A 23,681-nucleotide genomic window follows, 5' to 3' on the forward strand; every position below is an offset into this window, starting at 1 on the left:
GCTGCTAAGACAATGTTGAGAGAAGAATGTGAAGCCTTTGCATACAACAATAATGATATAGGTTGTATTCCATCGTCAAAGATGCATATTACTCTTAATGACACCAGTCCAGTGCAAAAGACTTACATGGCTGTTCCAAGACCCCTTCATCAAGAAGTGAAGGAGTACCTGCATGATTTGTTGAACAGGGGCTGGATCACACATTCAAGATCACTGTACTCGTCACCAGTGGTATGTTTTCGACAAAAAGATGGCACTCGCCACCTTTGTGTGACTCCAGAGAACTGCATGGCATACCAGTGCCTGATCGCCATCCAATACCAAGAATATGGGACATGTTGGAGACACTTGGTGGGAGCTTGTGGTTCTCAGTGTTGGACCAAGGGAAGGCGTACCACCAGGGCTTCCTGGATGAACAGAGCCGTCCATTAACAGCCTTAATCATACCCTGGGGACTGTACGAATGGGTCCGCATCCCCTTTGGTCTGAGCTCTACACTCGCTGAATTCCAAAGAAGCATGGAGCCCTGTTTAAAAGGCCTGAGGGACACAGTCTTCCTCCCTTACGTTGATGATAACTTGGTGCACAGTGGCAGTTTTGATGAACATCTGGACCATGTCCGCCTGGTGCTCAAGCACTACAAGGAGCATGGTGTGAAATTGACACCAAAGAAATGCAAACTTTTCAAATGAAAAGTGAGGTTCCTGCGCAAGATGGTAACAGAAGAGGGCTACACCACGGACCCAGCAGAGATTGCACCTGTGATGGCCCTGAAAGAGAGGACATTTGCAACGGTAAGCGGTCTGCACCAGGTACTAGGTTTCCTGTCCTATTACCGATCTTTCATTCCTCACTTTGCCTGGAAAGCCAAGCCATTGGATAACCTTCTAACTCCACCCAAATCTGAACAACAAGACACAGAACTACCATCAGAGAACCAAAAGAAACCAAGAAAGACAAAGAAAGGTCACTTACCCTCTGGCACACCAATTCAGAGCACCCAGAAGTCCTGAATCATCTGATCAACGCCCTCATTAAACCCCCAATCCTGGGTTATCCTAACTTCGACCAGCCTTTTGCACTTCACTGTGATGCCTCACAGAATGGGTTGGGTGCAGTGCAGTACCAACGACAGCAAGGTAAGATGAGAATCATTGCGTATGGCTCCCGCAGCTTCAGTCTGTCAGAAAAAAAGGTATCACTCAGGGAAGCTGGAGTTTTTAGCTTTGAAGTGGGCCATTTGTGAACGCTTCCGCGAGTAATTATCCCATGCCCAGTCGTTTGTGGTTTATACGGATAATAACCCATTGACGTATGTACATACAACTGGAAAACTCAATGCTGCTGGACACAGGTGGGTGGCGGAGCTGCCCGATGACTAATTGAGAATACATTATCACCCAGGGAACAACAACAATGATGCTGATGGACTGTCTAGGATACCACTTGGTATTGAGGACTACGTGAACAGCTGTACAAGAGAGGTCAGTGGAGAGACTGTCGGTGCATTCATGGAGAATGTGAAGGTTGAAAAAGGAAACCTGTGCAAGGGTTTTGGAGTTATCAAGACCTGTGCTTTGAACCTAAAAAGAGACAGAAACAGCAGTATCAGTCAGCCTCTCACTCCGTCACAGGTCCGTGAGGTTCAGGAAGAGGATGAAGCACTGGCACGGGTCATCTGGTACGAGAGCCATAGACACAGACCAAGTAGGGCAGATATAAAAGTAGAGAAGCCAGCAGTTGTAACGCTGCTAAAACAATGGCTCAAAATCAGCTTGGACGAAGACGGCATCCTGTGCTGTAGGACCCCTGGACGAGAACAGCTTGTCATCCCCGAGTCCTACCAATCACTGATCTTCAAAGAACTGCACCAAGAAATGGATCACTTGGGGGTTGAAAGGACTCTTGACCTGATTCGAGAAAGGTTCTACTGGCCACAAATGCTTCAGGACGTAGAGCACTTCGTAACCAAAGTCTGAGAGTGTGTGAAGAAAAAAAAAAAAACATGTAGGCAGACCTCTGACCCCAATCTTGACCACTTATCCATTCGAGCTAGCCTCAATTGATTTTCCCCATCTGGACAAGTGCAAACATGGCTACAAGTACTTATTAGTGGTTATGGATCACTTCACGAGGTTTGCACAGGCCTACGCCACAAAGAACACATCAGCAAAGACTATGGCTGACAAACTCAATGATTTTACTCTGAATTTTGTTTTCCACAGCAAGCTGCACCACAACATGGGGGGGCGGTGGGGGGGGTACGAGAACAGACTGATGGAAAGGCTGAAGGAACTCTCTGGTATCCAAGGCTCGCACACCACGCCGTATCACCCTCAGGGGAATGGACATGTGGAGCGATTGAATTGGACTCTCCTCTCCATGTTGTGCACCATGCAGGAAGAGGAAAAGAAGGATTGGCTGGAGTCAATGTCCAAGGTGGTCCACGCATACAACTGCACAAAGAACGATAGTATGGGCTACACCCCTTATTACCTCATCTTTGGACATTCACCTCGCCTACCAATTGACCTCCTCTTTAGCATTGAACGAGACAACGCTCATGGAAGTTACAAGGACTGTGTGACTCAGTGGAACGAGAAAATGCAGGAGGCCAACCAGATTGCTGCCAAAAATGCAAATAAAGGAGCAGCCCGTGGAATAGCCAACTATGACAAGAAACTGCAGAAACAGAAAAGGCGAAGACAGTCCAGTCTACCAAATCAACCCAGAAACCGGAGTTGGAAGGGAAAGGGTTTCCACAGAAACCTACTACTGCCATGCGACCATCTGCCCCTTGAGTTGCCTCCAACACAGCCTCCACTGCAGCCAAGGAAGGTGCTGAGATCCACAGGGAGAGCATCGCACCATGACCACTAGCAGCAGACAGCATTGGACAGCAGGTCAGAGCATGACGACAGCGGCAGCGATTACCAGTGGCATCTCCGGTCCGGTGGGAAAAAGCAACAAAGACAAGTGATTAAACCTGAGGCCGAACCTTTCCTTTCCTTTCCTTTCCCCATCTCCAAACGAGGATGTGCCACTACATTGCGAAGAGGATTTGCCACTACATTGCGAAGAGGATGTGCCAGTACAAGGTGAAAAGGATGTGCCATGAAAGAGCAAAGGGGTTGCTGATGTGCTAGTTGACCAACATGAACCAGTCCCAGCAACATCTGCGGCACGTGAATGCAGTGAGTCAGGAGAGCAGGATGACGACAGCGGCGGCGACTACCAGTGGCATCTCCGGTCCGGTGGGAAAAAGCAACAAAGACAAGTGCTGAATCCTGAGGCCGAACCTTTCCGGCCTCCATTGGGTTCCCCATCTCCAAACGAGGATGTGCCACTACATTGCGAAGAAGATTTGCCACTACGTTGCGAAGAGGATGTACCACTACAAGGTGAAGAAGATGTGCCACGATGGAGCAAAGGGGTCGCTGATGTGCTACTTGACTAACATGAACCAGTCCCAGCAACATCTGCGACATGAATGCAGTGAGTCAGGAGAGCAGTCACCCCAGATGGTATGAGCACACCCACAGACAGCCACCTCTAGTGTTAAGCTACGAGACTCTAAGTTAGCCATCACTGATCTCAAGACAATGCCAAGTAATAGAGACTCCGTGTAATGAGCAGACATGTTTATGGCGACCTTGGTGTGTTAATGATTAGAATGTCGGGAGACATTAAAACTTGTGGGGGAGAGTGTGGCACATGGTGTTTGGACATTAATGACATGCACAGTAAGAAACATTATTATTTTTGGCTCACTCACTACACAACACACAACATTTTTAAAAATACTTTAGCCCTCAAATTCAACTCTTGTGTGATTGGATGTGTAACATTTGCTTCGTTTAAGTGTGTTTGTTTTTATAGTAACAGTAATCCGCCAGGGGAAGGCGCTGTGTTGCAGCTGCCGGCCAATGCCAGCTCATTTGCAGAAGAAGCTGCAGTACATTGAAACGTATCGCGTGTGAGAACTGTGAGCGGATGCTATTTATGTGCTGCGAGCAAAACGTGTACTCTTTGCTGTTTACAGATATAAAATAACTTTAATATGCTGCACAAATAATTGGATGACCCCAGTCCTTAAAGTGTAACATGTGCGCGGATGTGACGTATACTGTGCCACAACAAAGGCTCGATTACATCGGACACCATTTATGCCCAGCTCTGATTTCTCGGATTTATCCTCATGATTTATCCTTTATCCTGATGAAGAAATAGCAGTATTGGTTGATCGGGAAGAAGGAGGAATACTTCCATACACAGCCGTGAGTGGCACAGTTGTGAGCGGCACGGCCCGTGTCCCACTCAACAAAGTGGCCGTGCCACTCACGGCTGTGTATGGAAGTTTCCCTCTGTCTTCCCGATCAACCGAGCGGCCGAGCCGTGAGCTCCCTCCCCGATGCCATGGAGCTCGCTCGCTGGGGAGCAAGTTCACGGTTCCCCCGAATCCCGGAGCTGTGCCGCTCACGGCTGTGTATGGAAAGTGTATGGATGTATTGCTCCGTCATCCTGATCAACCGAGCGGCCAAGCCGCTCACGGCTGTGCCGCTCACAGCTGTGTATAGAAGTATTCCTCCATCTTCCCGATCAACCAATACTGCTATTTCTTCATCAGATGAGGATAAATCCGAGAAATCAGCACTGGGCATAAATGGTGTCCTCTGTAATCAAGCCTTTGTTGCGGCATGGTACACATCTCATCCGCACATGTAGGTCATGTTACTCGCGAAAAAGCCAGTGCCCCTGAAAATTCTCAATTGGCCATAAAAATCTTCTCAAAACACTATTAAATGAGAGAGGAATTTCATTGCCAACTTACAATTCCAGGAACAGTATCGGCAGCCACTGGATTTTCCACAACATGAGTAAGAGCTATTTTTGTAAATAGTAAGTTTCTTTCAGCTTGTCCCTTTCGGGGTCACCACAGCGTGTCATCTCAGATGAACGCACATATGTTTGGCACAATTTTTACGCCGGATGCCCTTCCTGACGCAACCCTTCTCAGGGAGTGGAGGCCCCAGTGGGATACAAACCCACAACCCCTGGTTTACCAAACCAGTGCTCTGACCACTGAGCTACAGGGCCCCTATTTTTGTAAATAAACAAACAAATAAATAAATAAATGAAAAAACATTTCTCCTAATCAGCCCCGCTTTTTGCCACTTACATTCATCCATCCATTTTTTTTTTTTTCGCTTAGAGTCACAAGGGTCACGGGAGTGCTGGAACCTATCCCAGCTGTCATCAAGCAAAAGGAAAGGGGCTCCCGACTGGACATCCAGGAGAACATGCAAACTCCATACAGGTTGGGCTGGGATAGAACCCGAGTCATCAAAATTGTGAGGCCAACGCTTTACAGCTGTTCCTCCCAGTCGCCCTACTAAAAGCAGTATGTGTCTAATCAATGCTTGTTCAAACAAAGTCCCATCCTGGGAAATTGTCATATTTTCTTATTTTCAGCTTAATGCGACATACTACTTATAAACAGATTGTGAGATGGTGTTGGGAAATTTTTGACAGTTTTCTCTACAGTTATTTGATCAATTGTATCAAATTCTGACATGGTAATTGAGCTTACCCTGGGTGCTCTCAAATGAAGCATCATTCAACCATATTGCTTATTTGTGCGGATATTTAACCTGATGGATTGTATTTTTTCACTAAAATAACAGGCTAATTCTTTGGATTTAACAGCTGTTTTGAGTTCTGGAGCCATCTGATTCAGGTGGTTGTGAACTTGTCAACCAGAGCAAACAGAGTGCGAGTATTGTTGAGGATCTTACTGATGATTTCAGAAAAGTGTAGCTATCTAGCCCTGACTATGTCTTGGTTAAAATTACAAAGACGCTGTAGAGGTCATAGTCAATTTGGAGTTTATTTTTTCTCCACTTGCTTTCTGCTTTCGTACAGTTTGATTTAGAGCTCTCAAGATGGTCTTGGTTTTAACAGGAGCAACAGTTCCATTTAAGATTTTCGAGGTGAAATTGCTCAATTTTCCCAGCATTCACAATTTGTGGCGCAGCTACAGTCTCCATACATTTAGCGGCAGTACTTTCATTTATATAGCTTTTCTTACTAAACATTGAGGTTGTCTGAACTTTTGGAAGAATTTGTAGTTAAGAATAATACACAAAAATTGTCAGAAATAGCCATCCTATATGTCAATTGATTGAATTTCAGCATCCTTAGAGGTGACCAGGTCTAAAATGTGAATTTGAGTGTGAGGCTTAATAAGTTGAGAGAGGTCAAATGTGTCTAGTATGGCAAAGCGTGCTTTGGATTTTTTGGAAGTAGAAGTATTCCAAATCTGTTATACAACAAAACAGTTCCGGCATAAAAGGCATTTAGTGTCATGGTCCTGCCGGTCGAGCCCTGGCTGTGCGGGTTGCCGCGCGGCTGCACTGATTTGGAGGCGCCCACCTGTGCCTCATGTTGGCTGATTGGCCCCAGTGTATATAGGACCTTGGGGACGACTGCTCCTTCGCCAGATCGTTGCAACTCATGCCCCGTTCCTGCATTCCCGTATCTCTGATCGTTAACCCGTGTGTACCGACCTCCGCCTGTTCTCCAACCGACCCCGTAAGCCTGACTCCTTTGACACTCCTGGCTTCTTTGATCGATCTCCCGTGTACCGAGTCCTGCCTGCCCACGGACCTGCTCTCTACACCCGACGTATTGACTACCGCTGCTGCACCTGACCGCCTGCCTGATCCCCGACCTTGGAACAATAAACGTTTTTCCTGAATTACCTCTGTGTCTCCCGAGTCCTGCATTTGGGTCCTCCCTCTGTATTGATGGGTTGTGACATATACATCCATCAATTGTCATGGCCATGTAAAGGAAAGGTTAAAGAAAAACAAAAGAAATTGTGACATGGATCAAATCGAGACCATAGTGTGTCATTACAGCCATTGTTGTGAGGTTAGTTATCACAGCATACTAGGGGAGTCCACGAACCTGCTTTCCAAGTTTGGCCACGTGATGTTATACATATGGAGAAGCAACATTTGACAGTGTCATCGTAACATTAATTCTGATCAACAACAGAGGGTGAACCTACTCAAAAATGGAGGCCCCCTTAGGTCCATAAATTTTCTGAGCTGCTAATCCTAATTAGGGTCGCGGGAGTGCTGGCCAGGAGGCGGTGTACAACATGAACTGGTTGCCAGCCAATCACAGGGCAGATGGAGACAGACAACAGCCACACTCACACTCACACCTAGTTCCCAATTAATTAAACTTTTTTGGGATGTGAGAGGAAACCAGAGTGCCCGGAGAAAACCCACGCAGGCATGGTGAGAACATGCAACCTCCAAACAGGCAGAGGGATTTGAACCCCGGTCCTCAGAACTGTGAGGCCAACGCTCTACAGTCCCACCAGCCGCTCGATGACTCATTTTATTTAACCATATATAAACCATACATAAAAATTATTCGACTTGACTACTGTTGACACATACAGCATATACTTACACCCAAAGAAAAGGTTTTTTGTTGCTCTTTGCACTATCGATGCCACGGAGAGAACAGGAATGACAAACTGATTTTTGTGACAGGCTATATTGTATGATTGTTTCCCTCTGAGGGCCATTAATATTAACTAAAGAAATTTCTCTTCACTTCATATTATGAAATAAAGCAAATGATAATATTTGTTCAACTATTGTTCAATGTATTTTACTTCGAAAAATGATTTGACAACAATGTTGTTATTCATACAATTTTATGCTTTTATACAGCATGATGGAAGTTGTCACATATGATTTGCATTCATGGCCCACATAACATTATGTGGAGCACCAGATCTTGCCCCGAGCCTTGAGTTTGACACCTGTGGACTACACCATCTATATTTTACAACACTCACAGTAAAATAACAAACAGATTGTTACCTTTTGTTGGTTGCAGAGGTATCTGCACAGTTCACCAATATACTGGAAAACTGTCACTTTATGTTGTCGACAATCACTCCAGAATTGTGATACTGAGAACTTCTTCTTTAAAATACATGTTGCACCTGTAATATATCAACACCATTATATTCACCATGACAAAGATAACATTGTTAAACAGCAATCACCCTCTATTTGCACAATTCAGACTTTGTGTCCCTGGCTACTTGTGGATGTGTATTTGTGACACATTATTTTTCCTCGACATGTATGCACCTTGGTTCATGCAAAATTCAGTTCACAAACAAACCTTTGATTAAATGATGCCTTAGTTCTGACCAGAACAAAGCGGTCAGAGCATATAACTCCAATCCTAAAATCTTTGCACTGGCTTCCAGTCATCTTGAAAATAGATTTTAGTTGTTCTGCGACTGGTTTATAAATCACTAAATGATTTCGGTTCTGAATACATGAAAGAAATGCTTACGGAATACAAACTCAGTCGACCTCTGAGATCGACTGACTCATATCAATAGTGGAGTGCAGAGTCCAAAGCAAACATGGTGAAGCAGCATTTAGCTACTATGCTGCACACAAATGGAATAAGTTACCAACAGAGGTGAGGTCAGCCTCGACTGTGAATGTTTTTAAATCCAGGTTGAAATCTCTTCTTTTTTCTCATGCTTTTTAGAGTCTTTCCACATTTTTAATCATATTACTTGCACTATATGTGGTTTTGATTATTTTTTTTATATATATATATACAGTGAAGAAAATAAGTATTTGAACACCTTGCTATATTGCAAGTTCTCCCACTTAGAAATCATCGTAGGTGCATGTCCACTATGTGAGAGATAATCTAAAAAGGAAATATCCAGAAATCAGAATGTATGATTTTTTCAACACTTTATTTGTGTGATACAGCTGCAAATAAGTATTTTAACACCTGTCTATCAGCTAGAATTCTGACCCTCAAAGACGTGTTAGTCCGCCTTTCAAAGTCCACCTCCACTCCATGTATTATCCTGAATCAGACGCACTTGTGTGAGCTGCATAAATATACCTGTCCACCCCATACAATCAGTAAGACTCAAAGTTGTAACATGGCCAAGACCAAAGAGCTGTCCAAAGACACCAGAGACAAAATTGTACAACTCCACACGTCTGGAAAGGGCTACGGAGAACTTGCCAAGCAGCAGGGTGAAAAAGGTCCACTGTTGGAGCAATCATTAGAAAATGGAAGAAGCTAAACATGACAGTCAATCTTAATCGGAGTGGAGCACCATGGAAGATATCACCTCGTGGGGTCGCAATGATCCTTAGAAAGGTGAGGAACCAGCCCAAGACTACACGGCAGGATTTGGTCAATGACCTGAAAAGAGCTGGGACCACCGTTTCTAAGGTGACCGTAATACACTAAGACGTCATGATTTTAAATCATGCATAGCACCGAAAGTTCTCCTGCTTAAACCAGCACATGTCAAGGCCCGTCTTCAGTTTCCCAATTACCATTTGTATGATACAGAGGAGTCATGGGAGAACGTTTTGCGGTCAGATGAGACCAAAATGGAACTTTTTGGTCATGATTCCACAAAGAGACAGGTTGGCCAAAAGGGGGCTACTGTTGCTCCAATTCAATGAAAGTTGAAACAAAGGAATCACTCTGTGCTCCCAGTGCCCTCAGAGTGAGGCAGCTGCAGGTGAGGAAGACACAGGTGCCTTCCTCATTCCTCCAGCCGGTTGTCACACTTGTCAGGCTGACTGAAGACTACTTTGAGACAGCCAGCCAAGTACAACAATTCATGTCTTCTTGGTTCTTTTTTGAGTGAGCAGGGAAGGTTTCTTTGTACAGAGACACGACCCAATGGACACTGGCTGGAACAGAGATGGGGTTTGGGGCAGAGACTCAAGTGAGGCTTGATGCAAATCTTGCTACAATTTTAAGATAAATTGGCTTTGTCACATTTAAGACAGGATATTAAACATAACTTGTACAGTTCAGAGGTCATGGGTTTGTATCCAGTCTCTGTGTGGACTTCCTGTGCTTTCCCTGTGCTTGTGAGGGATTTCTCCTGGGATACAGATGTCCTCCCACATTCCCAAATCATTACATAGTAGGTTAATTGAAAATCCTCCGTGGGTTTGAGTGTGAGTATTTGGCTGCTGACCTTCATAGACTGTACCACACTTTTCGTCAAAAGGCTGATGGAATGGGCTACAGCTCAGCTGCATATTTTAATTAGCAGTATAGAAGATGCCTCGTCATTTTGTGCTTCAACACTGCTGTGCCGTAAAAAGATTATTATTAGTTTAAGTGGTTTGAGATACTGGTGCACTAGATTTGTAGTTCCAAAAAAAAAAAACAAGTTGGGTTACTTTTATTCAAATTAGAAAAATTATTGTTTTTATTTAATATATATGTATATTTGGATGCACTTTCATTTTCTTTTGAATGTAGTGGAGCTGTATCGGACAAACGCTTCTGATGTGAACAAAGGAATAACTCTCGGGTGCCGAATTCCCAAGTGGAAATGCATAAGTAATTAGTACTATTGTGACAAACCCCCTCCTTGAGCCGTCACCTTATCGTGGTGGAGGGGTTTCTGTGTCCCGATATTCCTAGGAGCTCAGTTGTCTGAGGTGTCATGGCTCTGGTAGGGTCACCCATGGCCAACAGGTCCTAGGTGAGGGACCAGACAAATTACAACTCCAAAACCCCAATGATGAGCAAAAACAATTGGATTTTGGTTTCCCTTCCCCGGATGTGGGTCACCGGTGCCGCCCTCTATAGCCAGGCCTGGTGGTGGGACTCAAAAGCGACCGCCTGGTGGGCCTGCACCCATGGGGCTCAGACGGGCGCAGCCCGACAGAGTAACATGGGTCCCCCTTCCCATGGGCTCACCTGTGAGAGGGCCCATAGGGGTCAGGTACGAAGTGAGTTGGGCATGGGGTGTAGTTGCGATCCAATCCCCGGCTACAGAAACTATCTCAAGGGACATGGAATGTCACCTTTTTGGCAGAAGGGAGCCCGAGTTGGTGCGTGAGGTTGAGAAGTCTCAACAAGATATAGTTGGACTCGCCTCTACGCACTGGTTGGGCTCTGGCACAACTCCTCTTGAGAGGGGTTGCACTCTGTTCCACTCTGGAGTTGCTCACGGGGAGAGGCACAGAGCAGGTGTGGGTATGCGTATTGCCCCTGGTTCAGGGCCTGTAAATTGAGGCTTACCCCAGTGAATGAGAGAGTAACCTCCCTCCGCCTGCAGGTAGGGCCCCTCTGGCGACTCCATCATTCTGCTGGGGGGTTTCAATGCCCACGTGTGCAATGACAGTGAGACCTGGAAGGGCGTTATTGGGATGAACGCGACCCCCCCCCCCCCCCCCCCCCGCTAATCAGAACTCGAGCGGTGTTCTGTTACTGGACTTCTGTGCTCATCATAGATTGTACATAACGTAGTCAATATTCAGGCATAAGGGTGTTCACATGTCCACCTGGCACCAGGACCCTCGGTCGCAGTTTGATGATCGACTTTGTGGTCTTGTCATTGGACTTGTGACCGCATGTCTTGGACACTCGGGTGAAGAGAGGGGCGGAGCTGTCAACTGATCACCACCTGGTGGTGAGTTGGCTCTGATGGTGGGGCATCTCAGGAGGGTGAAGGAGTGCACTGTCAACATTGTGTATGGTGAGGATGGTGCACTTCTGACCTCAACTGGGGACATTATGAGTCAGTGGGGAGAATAGTTCTCCTCACCAGCCTCTTCAAAGACCTCCTCAATTTCACTGACATGCCTTCCCATGACAAAGCAGAATCTGGGTTTTCTGACGCAGACTTTTCTATCTCTGGGGTTGAGGTCACCGAGGTGGTTAAAAACCTCCTTGGTGGCAGGGCTCCGGGGGTGGATGAGATTCGCCCGGAGTTCCTAAAGGCTCTGTAAGTTGTAGGGCTGTCCTGGTTGACACATCTCTGCAACATCGCGTGGACATCAGGGACAGTGCCTCTGGATTGGCAGGCTGGGGTGGCGGTCCCCCATTCCAAGAAGGGGGAGTGTGTTCCAACTATAGGGGATCACAATCCTCAGCCTCCCTGGTAAGGTCTATTCAGGGGTGCTAGAGAGGAGGGTCCATCGGGAAGTCGAATCTCAGATTGAGGAGGAGCAATCTGGTTTTAGTCCTGGCCATGGAACCAGCTCTACAGCTTCAGTCGGATCTTCGATGGTGCATGGGAGTTCGCCTGACTAGTCTAGATGTGTAGCAGTAATGCAGACTTTGTATCAGTCCGTTGTGGTCAAGAGGGAGCTAAGTCAAAAGGCGAAGTTTGTCAGTCGATCTACGTTCCTACCCTCACCTATGGGCATGAGCTGTGGGTCGTGACCGAAAGAACAAGATCCCGGATACAAACGGCCGAAATTGTTTACTCTGCAGGGTGTCCGGGCTCTCTCTTAGAGATAGGGTGAGAAGCTCGGTCATCCAGGAGGGGCTCAGTGTCAAGCCACTGATCCTTCGCATTGAGAGGAGCCTTATGAGGTGGCTGGGGCATATCATTCGGATGTCTCCCGGACGCCTCCCTGGTCAGGTGTTCCGGGCATGTCCCACCGGAAAGAGACCCCGAGGTCGACCTAGGACACGCTGCAGAGACTATGTCTCTTGGCTAGCTTGGGAACGCCTCGGGATCCCTCCGAAAGAGCTGGAAGATGTGGATGGGGAAAGGGAAGTCTGGGTATCCCTGCTGAAGCTACTTCCCCCACGAACTGACCTGGAAAAGCCGGAGATAATGGATGGATGGATGGTGACAATACCTGCACATATTGTGTGAAGAAAAATAGCCTATACTTAAAAACACAGAACATCTCTGTTGTATTTTATCATCTTGCATGTTATCAACTAAATGACAAATGACAATCAATACTTCCATTGTGAAATTATTCATCCACTTTAGCTCCTATTTTTGTGACCAGTTTACTCACCAAGCTCAATCGTTCCCCCTATTCCGATCAGTGATGCTGCACTGTGGTAAAGCGGTAAAGGGATATACGTCACGTCATTTTCCGTCACCCCAAATGCCCAGAATCCCCCTGCTGCCTTCAAGCTTTGGAGGTGAGTGATCACTGCTGCCTTAGGAAGCCCTGTGGAGAAAAACACACACACACACACATAGACTGGCCTTCATTATCATTTTTAAAATTAAATTCAGCAGCAGCAATTGTGCCCCGTTAGATTTATTAATGAAAAGTAAGAATTTACTAGTGCATAATTTCATGCATGATGAGAATCTAACTACTCCATGTGCGCTCCTCAAAATTACTAACAGTCGAACATCTGCAGTTTATGGTAAAAACATACAATAAGTAAATCTGAAGCAGAAGAAGCAGAAGATGGATGGCTGGATAACTGAAATGTATGTCCATGCATCCATTTTCTTAGCCACTTATCCTCACAAAGGTCACGGGGAGTGCTGGAGCCTATCTCAGCTGCCAACGGGCAGGGGGCGTGGTACACCCTGGAGTGGTTTCCAGCCAATCGCAGGGCACATAGAGACAAACAGTCACACTCACAATCACACCTAGGGGCAATTTAGAGTGTGCAACTAATGTTGCATGTTTTTGGTATGTGGGAGGAAACCGGAGTGCCCGGAGAAAACCCACATAGGCACGAGGAGAACATGCAAACTCTACACAGGTGAGGTAGGGCTCGAATCCTGGACCTCAGAACTGTGAGGCCAATGCTTCACCTGCTCCACCATGATAACCAAAATGTAGGTGACCTCAGGAATATTTTTTCATGAAGTCCAGTTTGACTGGTGGGATGGGGGGTATATCGGTGTGTCATATATTTAAACAGACTAATACACTAACTTATAAGTGCATGTAGTGAGAGATACTGACTCCTTCAGTGAAAATGTTCCCATGGGCTTTACAGTCTTTCAATTGACAGAAAATACTTATGAGACGTAAAAACATAGTCACTGAGCAATAAAAGGTTCCCAGTGATGTGGTTTTGCCGATTTTTTTTGGACAACCATGCAAATGATGCAGAGTCCTCCAGCAATTTAGAGCCCTTTGAAATAACTGACAAAACAATAGCCTGGTCCAGTGACCATTCTGCAAATAGCACAGCCTTTAAAAAAAGAATTATGCCGTTTAAAGTAGTGGTGCGATAATCAGGAACAGTGTCAACCGTGCAAATGTTGAAGCTACATGTCAAGCACATGATTGGGAAGTATTGGTCAACAACAGATGAAGAGTTCAGACGCAAAAGCAGATACAGTGAAGAAAATAAGTATTTGAACACCCTGCTATATTTCAGGTTCTCCCACTTAGAAATCATGGAGGGTTCTGAAATTTTTATCGTAGGTGCATGTCCACTGTGAGAGCGATAATCTAAAAAGAAAAATCCAGAAATCACAATGTATGATTTTTTTCACAATTTATTTGTGTAATACAGCTGCAAATTAGTATTTGAACACCTGAGAAAACCAATGTAAATATTTGGCACAGTAGCCTCTGTTTGCAATTACAGAGGTCAAACGTTTCCTGTAGTTGTTCACCAGGTTTGCAAACACTACAGGAGGGATTTTGGCCCACTCCTCCACATTGATCTTCTCTAGATCAGACAGGTGTCTGGGCTGTCGCTGAGAAACACGGAGTTTCAGCTCCCTTCAAAGATTTTCTATTGGGTTTAAGTCTGGAGACTGGCGAGGCCACGCCGGAATCTTGACATGCTTCTTACGGAGCCACTCTTTGGTTTTCCTGGCTGTGTGCTTTGGGTCATTGTCATGTTGAAAGACCCAGCCACGACCAATCTTCAATGCTCTGACTGAGGGAAAGAGGTTGTTCCCCAAAATCTCACAATACATGGACACGGTCATCCTCTCCTGAATACAGTGCAGTCGTCCTGTCCCATGTGCAGAAACACCCCCCCAAAATATGCTGCCACACTCATACTTCACAGTAGGGATGGTGCTCCTAGGATGGAGCTCAACATTTGTCTTCCTTCAAACATGGTTAGTGCAATTATGATCAAAAAGTTCAATTTTGGTCTTATCTGACCACAAAACTTTCCGCCATGACTCCTTTGTATCATCCAAATGGTCATTGGCAAACTGAAGGTGAGCCTTGACATGTGCTGGTTTAAGCAGGGGAACCTTCCGTGCCATGCATGATTTCAAACCATGAACTCTTTGTGTATTACCAATTTACCATTTTAATTGATATAGAACAAAGGGATGAGAATGACCAATCTGGAAAAACACTGACAATGTCTGCCTCGGGGGGGGCTCAAAGGGGGGGATGTTCCCCCTCGGGTACAATTTTTTTTTTATAAAACACACTGTTAAATGATGACCTCTGGTCACTTCTAACAGTGTAAATACAGGGCAATGATAATATTTCGAAAACTTAAAATGAAACAACCAAAATAATTTTGCCAAACTTCAAATAAAAATGTATACTGAGTGAAATTTATATCAAATAGGCTTCTACACTTCCAAGTTACACTATATATGTGTGTATATATATATATATATATATATATATATATATATATACATACATGATGAAAGATGAAAAAACTATGAATTCCGCGAATCCGCAGAAAATTCTCATCTTTGCTGACAATGATCTAGGGTGTAATTTGCACTCGTTAGACATTTCACGTGCTGCTTATGTTTAGGGAGTTCGTGGTTAAGTTTAGCTGTGATAAAATCTCCTGGTATAATGAGCGGCGAATATGGGTGTCTTTTCTCAATCTCGTTAATTTGCCTGACGAGCGTTAGCAACGCGGCACTCATGATAGCTTGAGGTGGTATGTAAACACTGACTCGGATAAAAGATACAAGCGCACGTGGCGAATAAAACCGTGACTCTAAAAGCAGACTGCAGTGTGTGCTGAGCTGTGTAACGTCCGTGCACCATTTCTCATTGATATAAAAGCATATTCCACTACCTTTCGTTTTCCGTGTTAGCTCGGTGTCACGGTCCACACGATGGAGGTTAAAGCTGGGGAGCATGATGGCGGCATCGGGCACTCGTACACAAAGCCAACTCTCCGTGAAGCATAGAACCACAGAACATCTAAAGTCTTTGAAGGTTATAAGCTCTCTCTTCACCTCTTCCTGTCCATCTCGAGCCCGTCCCACCACTTTCCGGAAGGCCACACAACATTCTTCCTTTCTCAACTTCCACCACTTGATTCTCTGCTCTACCTTTGTCTTCTTAGTCTTCCTAGCCACTACCAGAGTCATCCTACACACCACCATCCTATGCTGTCGAGCTACACTCTCCCCCACCACAACCTTACAGTCTCTCTCTCTCTCTCTCTCTCTCTCTCTCTGGGATGCTCAGGAGTACTTCGTCTAGTTCCTTCCAGAATTTCTCTTTCAACTCGAGGTCACATCCTACCTGTGGGGCATAGCCGCGAATCACATTATACTCAATACCGTCAATTTCAAATTTCAGCCTCACCACTTGATCTGATACTATTAGACATTCTTATCCAGCTCTTCTTTTAAAATAACCCCTACTCCATTTCTCTTCACATCTACTCCATGATAAAAATTATTTAAACCTTGCACTGAAATTTCTAGCCTTACTCCCTTTCCACTTGCTCTCTTGGATGCGCCAAAATTCCTCCTGCAGTGTGTGCAAACCTGGTGAACAACTACAGGAAACGTTTGACCTCTGTAATTGCAAACAAAGGCTCCTGTACTAAATATAAACATTGGTTTCCTCAGGTGTTCAAATACTTATTTGCAGCTATATCACGCAAATAAATTGTTAAAAAAAAATCATACATTGTGATTTCTGGATTTTTCTTTTTAGATACTCTCTCTCACTGTGGACATGCCCCTACGATGAAAATTTGAGCCCCCTCCATGATTTCTAAGTGTGAAAAGTTGGAATATAGCAGGGTGTTCAAATACTTATTTTCTTCACTGTACCTCCAAAGGTATGTCATCAGGACCAAAGGCATTTCCATTTCTCAACCTCTTTAGTGACTTTCTAACTTCCTCCTTCATAATCATTGCCACTTCCTAATCCTTCACACTTGCCTCTTCTACTCCTCATTCTCTCTCATTTTCTTCATTCAACTTCTCAAAATATTCTTTACATCTATTTAGCACACTACTACCACACTACCAACTTGTATAGATCATTTTCTCCTTCTTTTGTGTCCATCCTGGTGTACGTCAAATCTCAATGAATTCCTTTTGCCTCTCCTCAGTCCCCTCAGTGTCCCACTTGTTCTTTGCTAAACTCTTTCCTTGTATAACCTCCTGTATTTTGGGATTCCACCACCAAGTCTCCTTCTCCCCTTTCCTACCAGAAGACAGACCAAGTACTCTCCTGCTTGTCTCTCTTATTGTGTTCATGTCGTGACAAGATGATCTGGCTATAACATGGACCTAGCCAAATCAGCTGCAGTCTGTCAGTCCCTGTAGATTCAAGTCAGTTGTATCGCGGAGCAGGAAGGCGCTCTCCAAGTGACTAATAACCGGTTACAGGAGATATGTGCTTGGCTGGACTCCTGGTTCACCTCCATGTCCAGCGCTGCCAACATCAGTTCAACGTCAGCCACCGCCACCCCGAGCCCAAGTCTGTCCGCGGAACAAGTGTAGCCACTCTCCCGGGCTGAGCAGTTCTACGGAGACACGGGTAATATTAAACCCTTCCTCGCCCAGTATGATCTCCATTTTGAATTGCAGTCCTCCGCCTTCCCCAATGACCACTCTCGGCTAGCCTTCGTGATATCCCACCTGACGGGAAGAGCAGAGGCCTAGGCCACAGCCGAATGGAGCCGCGGTTCCGATACCTGCCGCACTTGGACCTCCTTTCTGTGTGCGATGACGTAGGTATTCCGATTCGCGTCCCCGGAGCATGAGGCAGCAGGTTCTTTGATCTCGCTCCGGCAGGGGAAACGTAGAGTGTCAGATTACGCCATTGAATTCCGCATCCGAGCGGCCGAGAGCCAGTGGAACGAGGGAGCACTCCTCAACACGTTCTGTCAGGGGCTCTCGCCCGGGATTCATCTCGTCGCAGTGGCACTGCCCACCAACCTGGAATTGATCATCGCCCTTGCTCTGAGGATCAACCAGAGACTCGCTATACAGGGGAGGGTTGACGCGCTACAGGGACATGCCCAACGGAATATCATACCACAGGCCGCGAGCCAACCGATCCAGGCTGCTGCAAGTCGAGGGGATCCACGGCTCCCCCGAGGAATGGCAACAACGCCGGTGAGAGGGTCGGTTTTATTACTGTGGGCAGTTGGGCCATCTCGTGGCTCGGTGTCCTTTCAATCCCGCTTGACGTGCACTCAAGGTGTCCACGCGGTGAGTGTTCACTAAACCGAAGGTGGTTTGATGCTGTCCCTGCTTCAGGTTACTCTAAGCGCTCGCGGACGGTCATATACGGCTAAAGCGTTAATCGACTCCGGCTCAGACACGAACCTTCTGAACCCGCAAGTAATTGACTTATTGGGCCAAGACACGGCGACTTTGGCACGCTTATGCGGCGAATGGCAGGTTTTTGTGCCGTATGACCCACCGTACAAATACTATGGACATGACATTTCCTGACGCACACGGCGAACGTCTCAGCTTCCATGTCTTCGACTCCCAGAATAGTGACATCATTCTGGGGAGCCCTGGCTCCAAGAGCATAAACCCCTCATTGACTGGTGCTCTGGTCAAATCAAACCACGGGGTTTGAAATGTGGCCTTGCGTGCTTTGCACCTCTTGAGAAGGGAGAACCGCCGGTTGCTCCGATAGTACCGCGGGACTTGCAACTGGATTCGGACTTGTCACTCGTGCCTCCCTGCTATTCTGACTTAATAGAAGTATTCTCTAAAGCAAAGGCTAAGTCTCTTCAGCCTCACCGGCCGTATGACTGTGCCATTGAATTATTGCCCGGCTTCTCACCCCCGCGAGGGAGACTGCTTTTTCTTACAGGCCCAGAACACCAAGCCATGATGGACTATGTGGAGGAGTCGCTGGCAGCGGGCCTTATCCGACCCTCATCTTCACCCGCCAAATCTGGCTTCTTCTTTGTCAATAAGAAGGACAAAACCCTGTCCCCCTGCATCGACTACCGGAGCCTAAACGACATCACTGTTAAGAACAGGTATCCCCTTCCCCTATATTGCTACGGCCTTCGAGTTGCTGCAAGGGGCTCGGATTTTCACCAAATTGGACTTACAGAACACACACCACCTGGTGTGCATTAGGGAGGGGAACGGGTGGAAAACCGCCTTCAACACGCCCATGGGTCACGACGAATAATCTTACTCAGTGCAGTTTCCCTACCAAACGGAGACACCGTATATCAGCAGGCTTTCGATAGATGAGCGGTACAAGGCCAGCCACAACTTTGTGTCCAGTTTATTCTTTCTAAGGACTCAGGAACTGTAGACGCTGTTCACCATTATTAATGTCCGTTCTGATGTTTTCTGTCCAGGAGACTGTCCTCAGAAATCAGGACTCCCAGGAACGTGAATGTGCATACTCTATTCACACGCTCGCCATTGATGAAGAGCAGAGCCAGTTCAGTTCTGTTCCTCCTGAAGTCCACAATTACTTCCTTTGTTTTTATAGTGCTCAGTATCAGATTATTTTCTGTGGATGCGATTGTGAGCTTCTGGACCTCCTTCCTGTAGGGTCCCTCATCTACCTTTGAAATCAGACCAACCACTATTGTGTCGTCAGTGAATTTAATGATTGTTATTTTTGTGGACTGGGCTGCAGTCGAAGGAGTAGAGACATTACAGGAGGGGGGTTAACACACAATCCTGTGTTGAGCCTAGTGTATGGGTGGAGGTAATGTGGGAGCCGATTCTCACAGTCTGGGGTCTGTCTGTCAAGAAGTCCTTGATCCAGGTGCATGTGAGAGGAGGGACACCCAAAATGTCCAGTTTAGCCATTAGAATGTCTGGAATAATTGTATTAAAGTCCGAGTTGTTATCCATAAAAAGCATCCTAGCATAGGATTGAACTTGTTCCAGGTGACTCAACAGTGTTGCTATGCCAATGGTGTCCTCTCTTGATCTATTGGATCGGTATGCAAACTGGTGTGAGTCAATCTTATAGGGGAGAGCGTCTTTGATGTATTTGAGAACCAGCCTCTCACAGCACTTCATAAAACAGGTGTGAATGCAACAGGGTGATTGTCATTGACGCTAGTTAAGGATTTCTTTTTGGGAATGGAAATTGTAGGAATAATTGTGAATATAATTATCATATATCTGCTTCCAATAAAGAAATGCTTTGCTCTGCTCTTGATAACGTGGCAGCCACCTAGCAGGAAATAGCAAGAACAAAAACATGTAATCATCAGAACTGTTAGAAATAGGAGCACCTTTTGTCATTAACGAAATGCTGACCACATATGTACTCAGCAATCTTCCACACACATGCACCCTCCCCCCACACACACACATATATACACACAAACAAGTACACTTTGTTTCCAACTATGTTTTGCTCGCCCGTTTCCTTTTTGTAACATCGATGTAAATAAGGGGTGTTTTGAAGCTAAATAAATAGAGGTGCTGAGGAGAGGATAATCAGAGAGTGCAGTGGTGAATTGTATGAAACAGTTCCTCTCCTTGTGAGCTGTACTTGGTCCTTCGAGCCAAATCTCTAGATACCTGAGGTTTTCCAGGGGCTGAGTCTATGTCCAGTCAAAGACCGTGGCCACGGCACTCGAGAGCGTTTCCGGGACTGGGCCTTGACTTTGCGTCTGTAGGCTGAGGGTTGACGAAAAGCCAATGGAAGTAAAGACATCTCTGGTGAGTAGGAAACTCACACACTCATTAGGAATGAGTGAATGCGCGTCTGGGTGACTGCGGCAGAACCAAACCTCGAGAATACTAGTCCCTGTTGAGTAGACAAATTAGTCTATAAAACTGAGAAAAGGGCAACATGTGCCCTGTACGTATTTGAGCTCTGTGAAACGTGTGCATGTGGAAAAGTGTGAGCGGAGATTCGCTACCTCATTTGAAGAGGAAATTGTGTGAAAACTGTTTGAGGCGATGCAGAGGTAAGAAATCTACGCCACTTGTGGTAGAAGCTTGAGAATTACCTCAAACAGAAAGTAATTGTCACCCTGTTCAGGGGGAAGTCCACTGACTCCAACAGGGGAAAATCAAATAGCAAAATAATTGATACGTAGCAAAATAGTTGATACAGAACATCTGAAAAAAATAATAATGTGTAAGGAGTAGAAGTTTGTAGAAAGCCAATGTCCTACTAAAATAATATAAAATAATTATCTAAATTTGTGGATAAGACAATATGGCTTTGCTGGCCAGCTCAACACACACCCAAAAACACACATCAAATACAAAGTATCATTAGAAAATGCATTTGCAGATAAAACAGCAAAAGAAGTAGCAGCCAAAACCTTTATGGGATTAGCTGATCATGTAAGAAATGAACACATACTTTCAGATGATGTGTTAAACAAAATGCAACAACAAAGCTTACCAGCAGAACTAAAAATGTAGAAAAATAAAGGTGCTACATTACAAAGTGGGATTTATGTCAGCACAGATACAAAATCCATTCTACCAAAAATCTTTTTAAGTAGGCAACAATATTGAGCTATGGGAAGCCTCATTTCTAAACAGCAAGAATGGTAGCCCTCGTACAAAGACATTAAAAAACCCATGGATTTAACTTGTATGCAAAAAAAATTTGTAGGCCTTGTTTGACCTGTGCTTGACATAATCCACAAGGGAATGTAAATCCAAAACGTGGTCGGTTACCTCAGGCTACATATCCATTTCAGAAAATAGACCTGGATTTCATTGAACTAAACAAAAGTGAGGGAAAACAATCCTGCTTAAGTCATTGTCAATGCTCTTTCAAAATGCGTAGAAATATTACCAGCTAAACAACCTGACTCCAACTCCATGTGTGCCTCCCAATGAATCAGTTATACACTATTTTAATTCCTTGGCCAAGTCTAAGTGCTGGGGATTCCATCTATGGGCTTATGCTAAAGGAAACCCCCATTTTCTTCTCACCATTTGCCAATTAAATGCTACCTTAAACCTGAATGCCATACAAAAGAGTCCGTATACTATGGAGGGAGTTGAAGTATTTTAACTGAAAAAGCGTGAGGAACTTTATTTTACAAATAGGAAACAACTGTTTTTTATTCATGTAGAATGCAGCTAACAGGGTAAATTAGAGTTATGTGCATGGGCCCTAGGGCACTACTACGTGTCATTCTCGCAGAAATCCCAAAACAGTGTACCCTTGAGTTAAGGACTAAAACAACTCCTAACACCACTTGTCAGATATGGATTAGTGTTTATCCAACAACGAAAGCAGTAAATAATAAACTGATATTTTCTACTAATGTTGCATTGGCTAATTTCTCCTCTGTTAGCTTTACAGGGACAGGTGTTAAATTGGGAAGTCTCAACAAAACATGGTGTCATGATATCCATCTGCAAACTGCCCCACTGCTCCCATGGAGTGATATATGGTGGTGGTGTGTTGGTCAAAAGTTGTATGACACACTGGTAAATGCAGCAGGAACGTGTACACTGGTATCACTGCTCTTATCTGTGACTGTGTTTCCATCCAAAGCAGAGGATATACAATTGGCCGCATCCATCTTTGGGTCTCCCCTCGGTTTCTCTCGAAGGCGAAGGTCCTCTTGGAAAGATGGAGATCCGAGATACATTGATGCAATTGGCATCCCACGAGGCATACCAGATGTGTATAAGTTGGCGAACCATATTGCTGCAGTATAGGAATCCATCTTGTTATGGATAACCCCGAATAAAAACTTTGACAGAATCAACTACATACATTACAATGTACAGAAACTAGGTACTGTAATTATACGGAAGCAGGCTTTATTGCCTTAAGGGAAAAAAAACCTGCAACCTCACTCATGGCGTAGAACTGCATAACGGTCGACATGCTCCTGGCCGAGAAGGGAGGCATCTACTCAATGTTCGGTGATGAGTGTTCTTTATTCCAAATATCACAGCACCTGATGGTTCACTCACAAGGGCCATTCAAGGCCTCCGTACCCTTAACTATAAGATGACGGCGCAATTTTGTGTGAAGACATCAGCCTGGTCTGAGTGGTGGAAAAAAAAGTTTGCCAAATCTAAAAATTTGGTGTTCTCTGTCCTAGTTTCTATAGCTGTGTTTGCAGCTATTATTACATTGTGTGGATGTTGTTGTAGTCCCTGCATAAGGGTATCACTTAACTGACTTGTAACCGCTGCGAATGCCCCGATGAATTCAAAATTGGCAGAAATATATCCACTATTGGCACAACAGGGTAATGACAGTGATATTGTTGACCACGATGATGATGTTATGACTTCTCTTCCAGACCTATTCTCTGATCCAGAAGATTAGAAGTAATTAGTACTATATTTTCCTATGAATGTAACTATGTTTGTTTCCATAAATATGATTCTGTAGAATAAAGCCGAAAGGGTGATCTATTAGATGATGTGATGATTTGAACAAATGTAGGATACACAGGGGGATAATGTAGAAATAATTGTAAATATAATTAAGTAACTGCTTCTGCCTGCAATGAAGAAATGCTTTGCTCTGGTCCAATTCAGTTACTGTTCCTGCCTGCAATGAAGAATGCTTTGCTCTGCCTGCAATGAACAATGCTTTGCTCTGCTCTAGATAACGTGGCAGCCGCCTAGCAGGAGATAACAAGAACAAAAACATCTAATCATCAGAACTGTTGGAACCTGTTGTCTGTTAAAGAAATGATGACCACACATGTACTCACCA

The 23,681-nt window shown here is 45.1% G+C and overlaps 1 protein-coding gene across 1 annotated transcript in view; it reads right to left on the bottom strand.

Annotated features, from left to right (window-relative positions):
- The window catches only part of slc27a6 (solute carrier family 27 member 6), a 97,414-nt gene that overhangs the window by 53,904 nt on the left and 19,829 nt on the right, over positions 1–23,681 (bottom strand). The window contains exons 3-4 of the mRNA XM_061847511.1: positions 12,870–13,028; positions 7,905–8,029 (exon numbers count right to left, since the gene is read on the bottom strand). Coding sequence (XP_061703495.1) covers positions 7,905–8,029; positions 12,870–13,028 — 284 coding nt within the window. The remainder of the gene's footprint in view (positions 1–7,904; positions 8,030–12,869; positions 13,029–23,681) is intronic.

This window comes from Syngnathoides biaculeatus, chromosome 17, assembly GCF_019802595.1.
Source record: "Syngnathoides biaculeatus isolate LvHL_M chromosome 17, ASM1980259v1, whole genome shotgun sequence".
In the NCBI taxonomy this organism is placed as follows: Eukaryota; Metazoa; Chordata; class Actinopteri; order Syngnathiformes; family Syngnathidae; genus Syngnathoides; species Syngnathoides biaculeatus.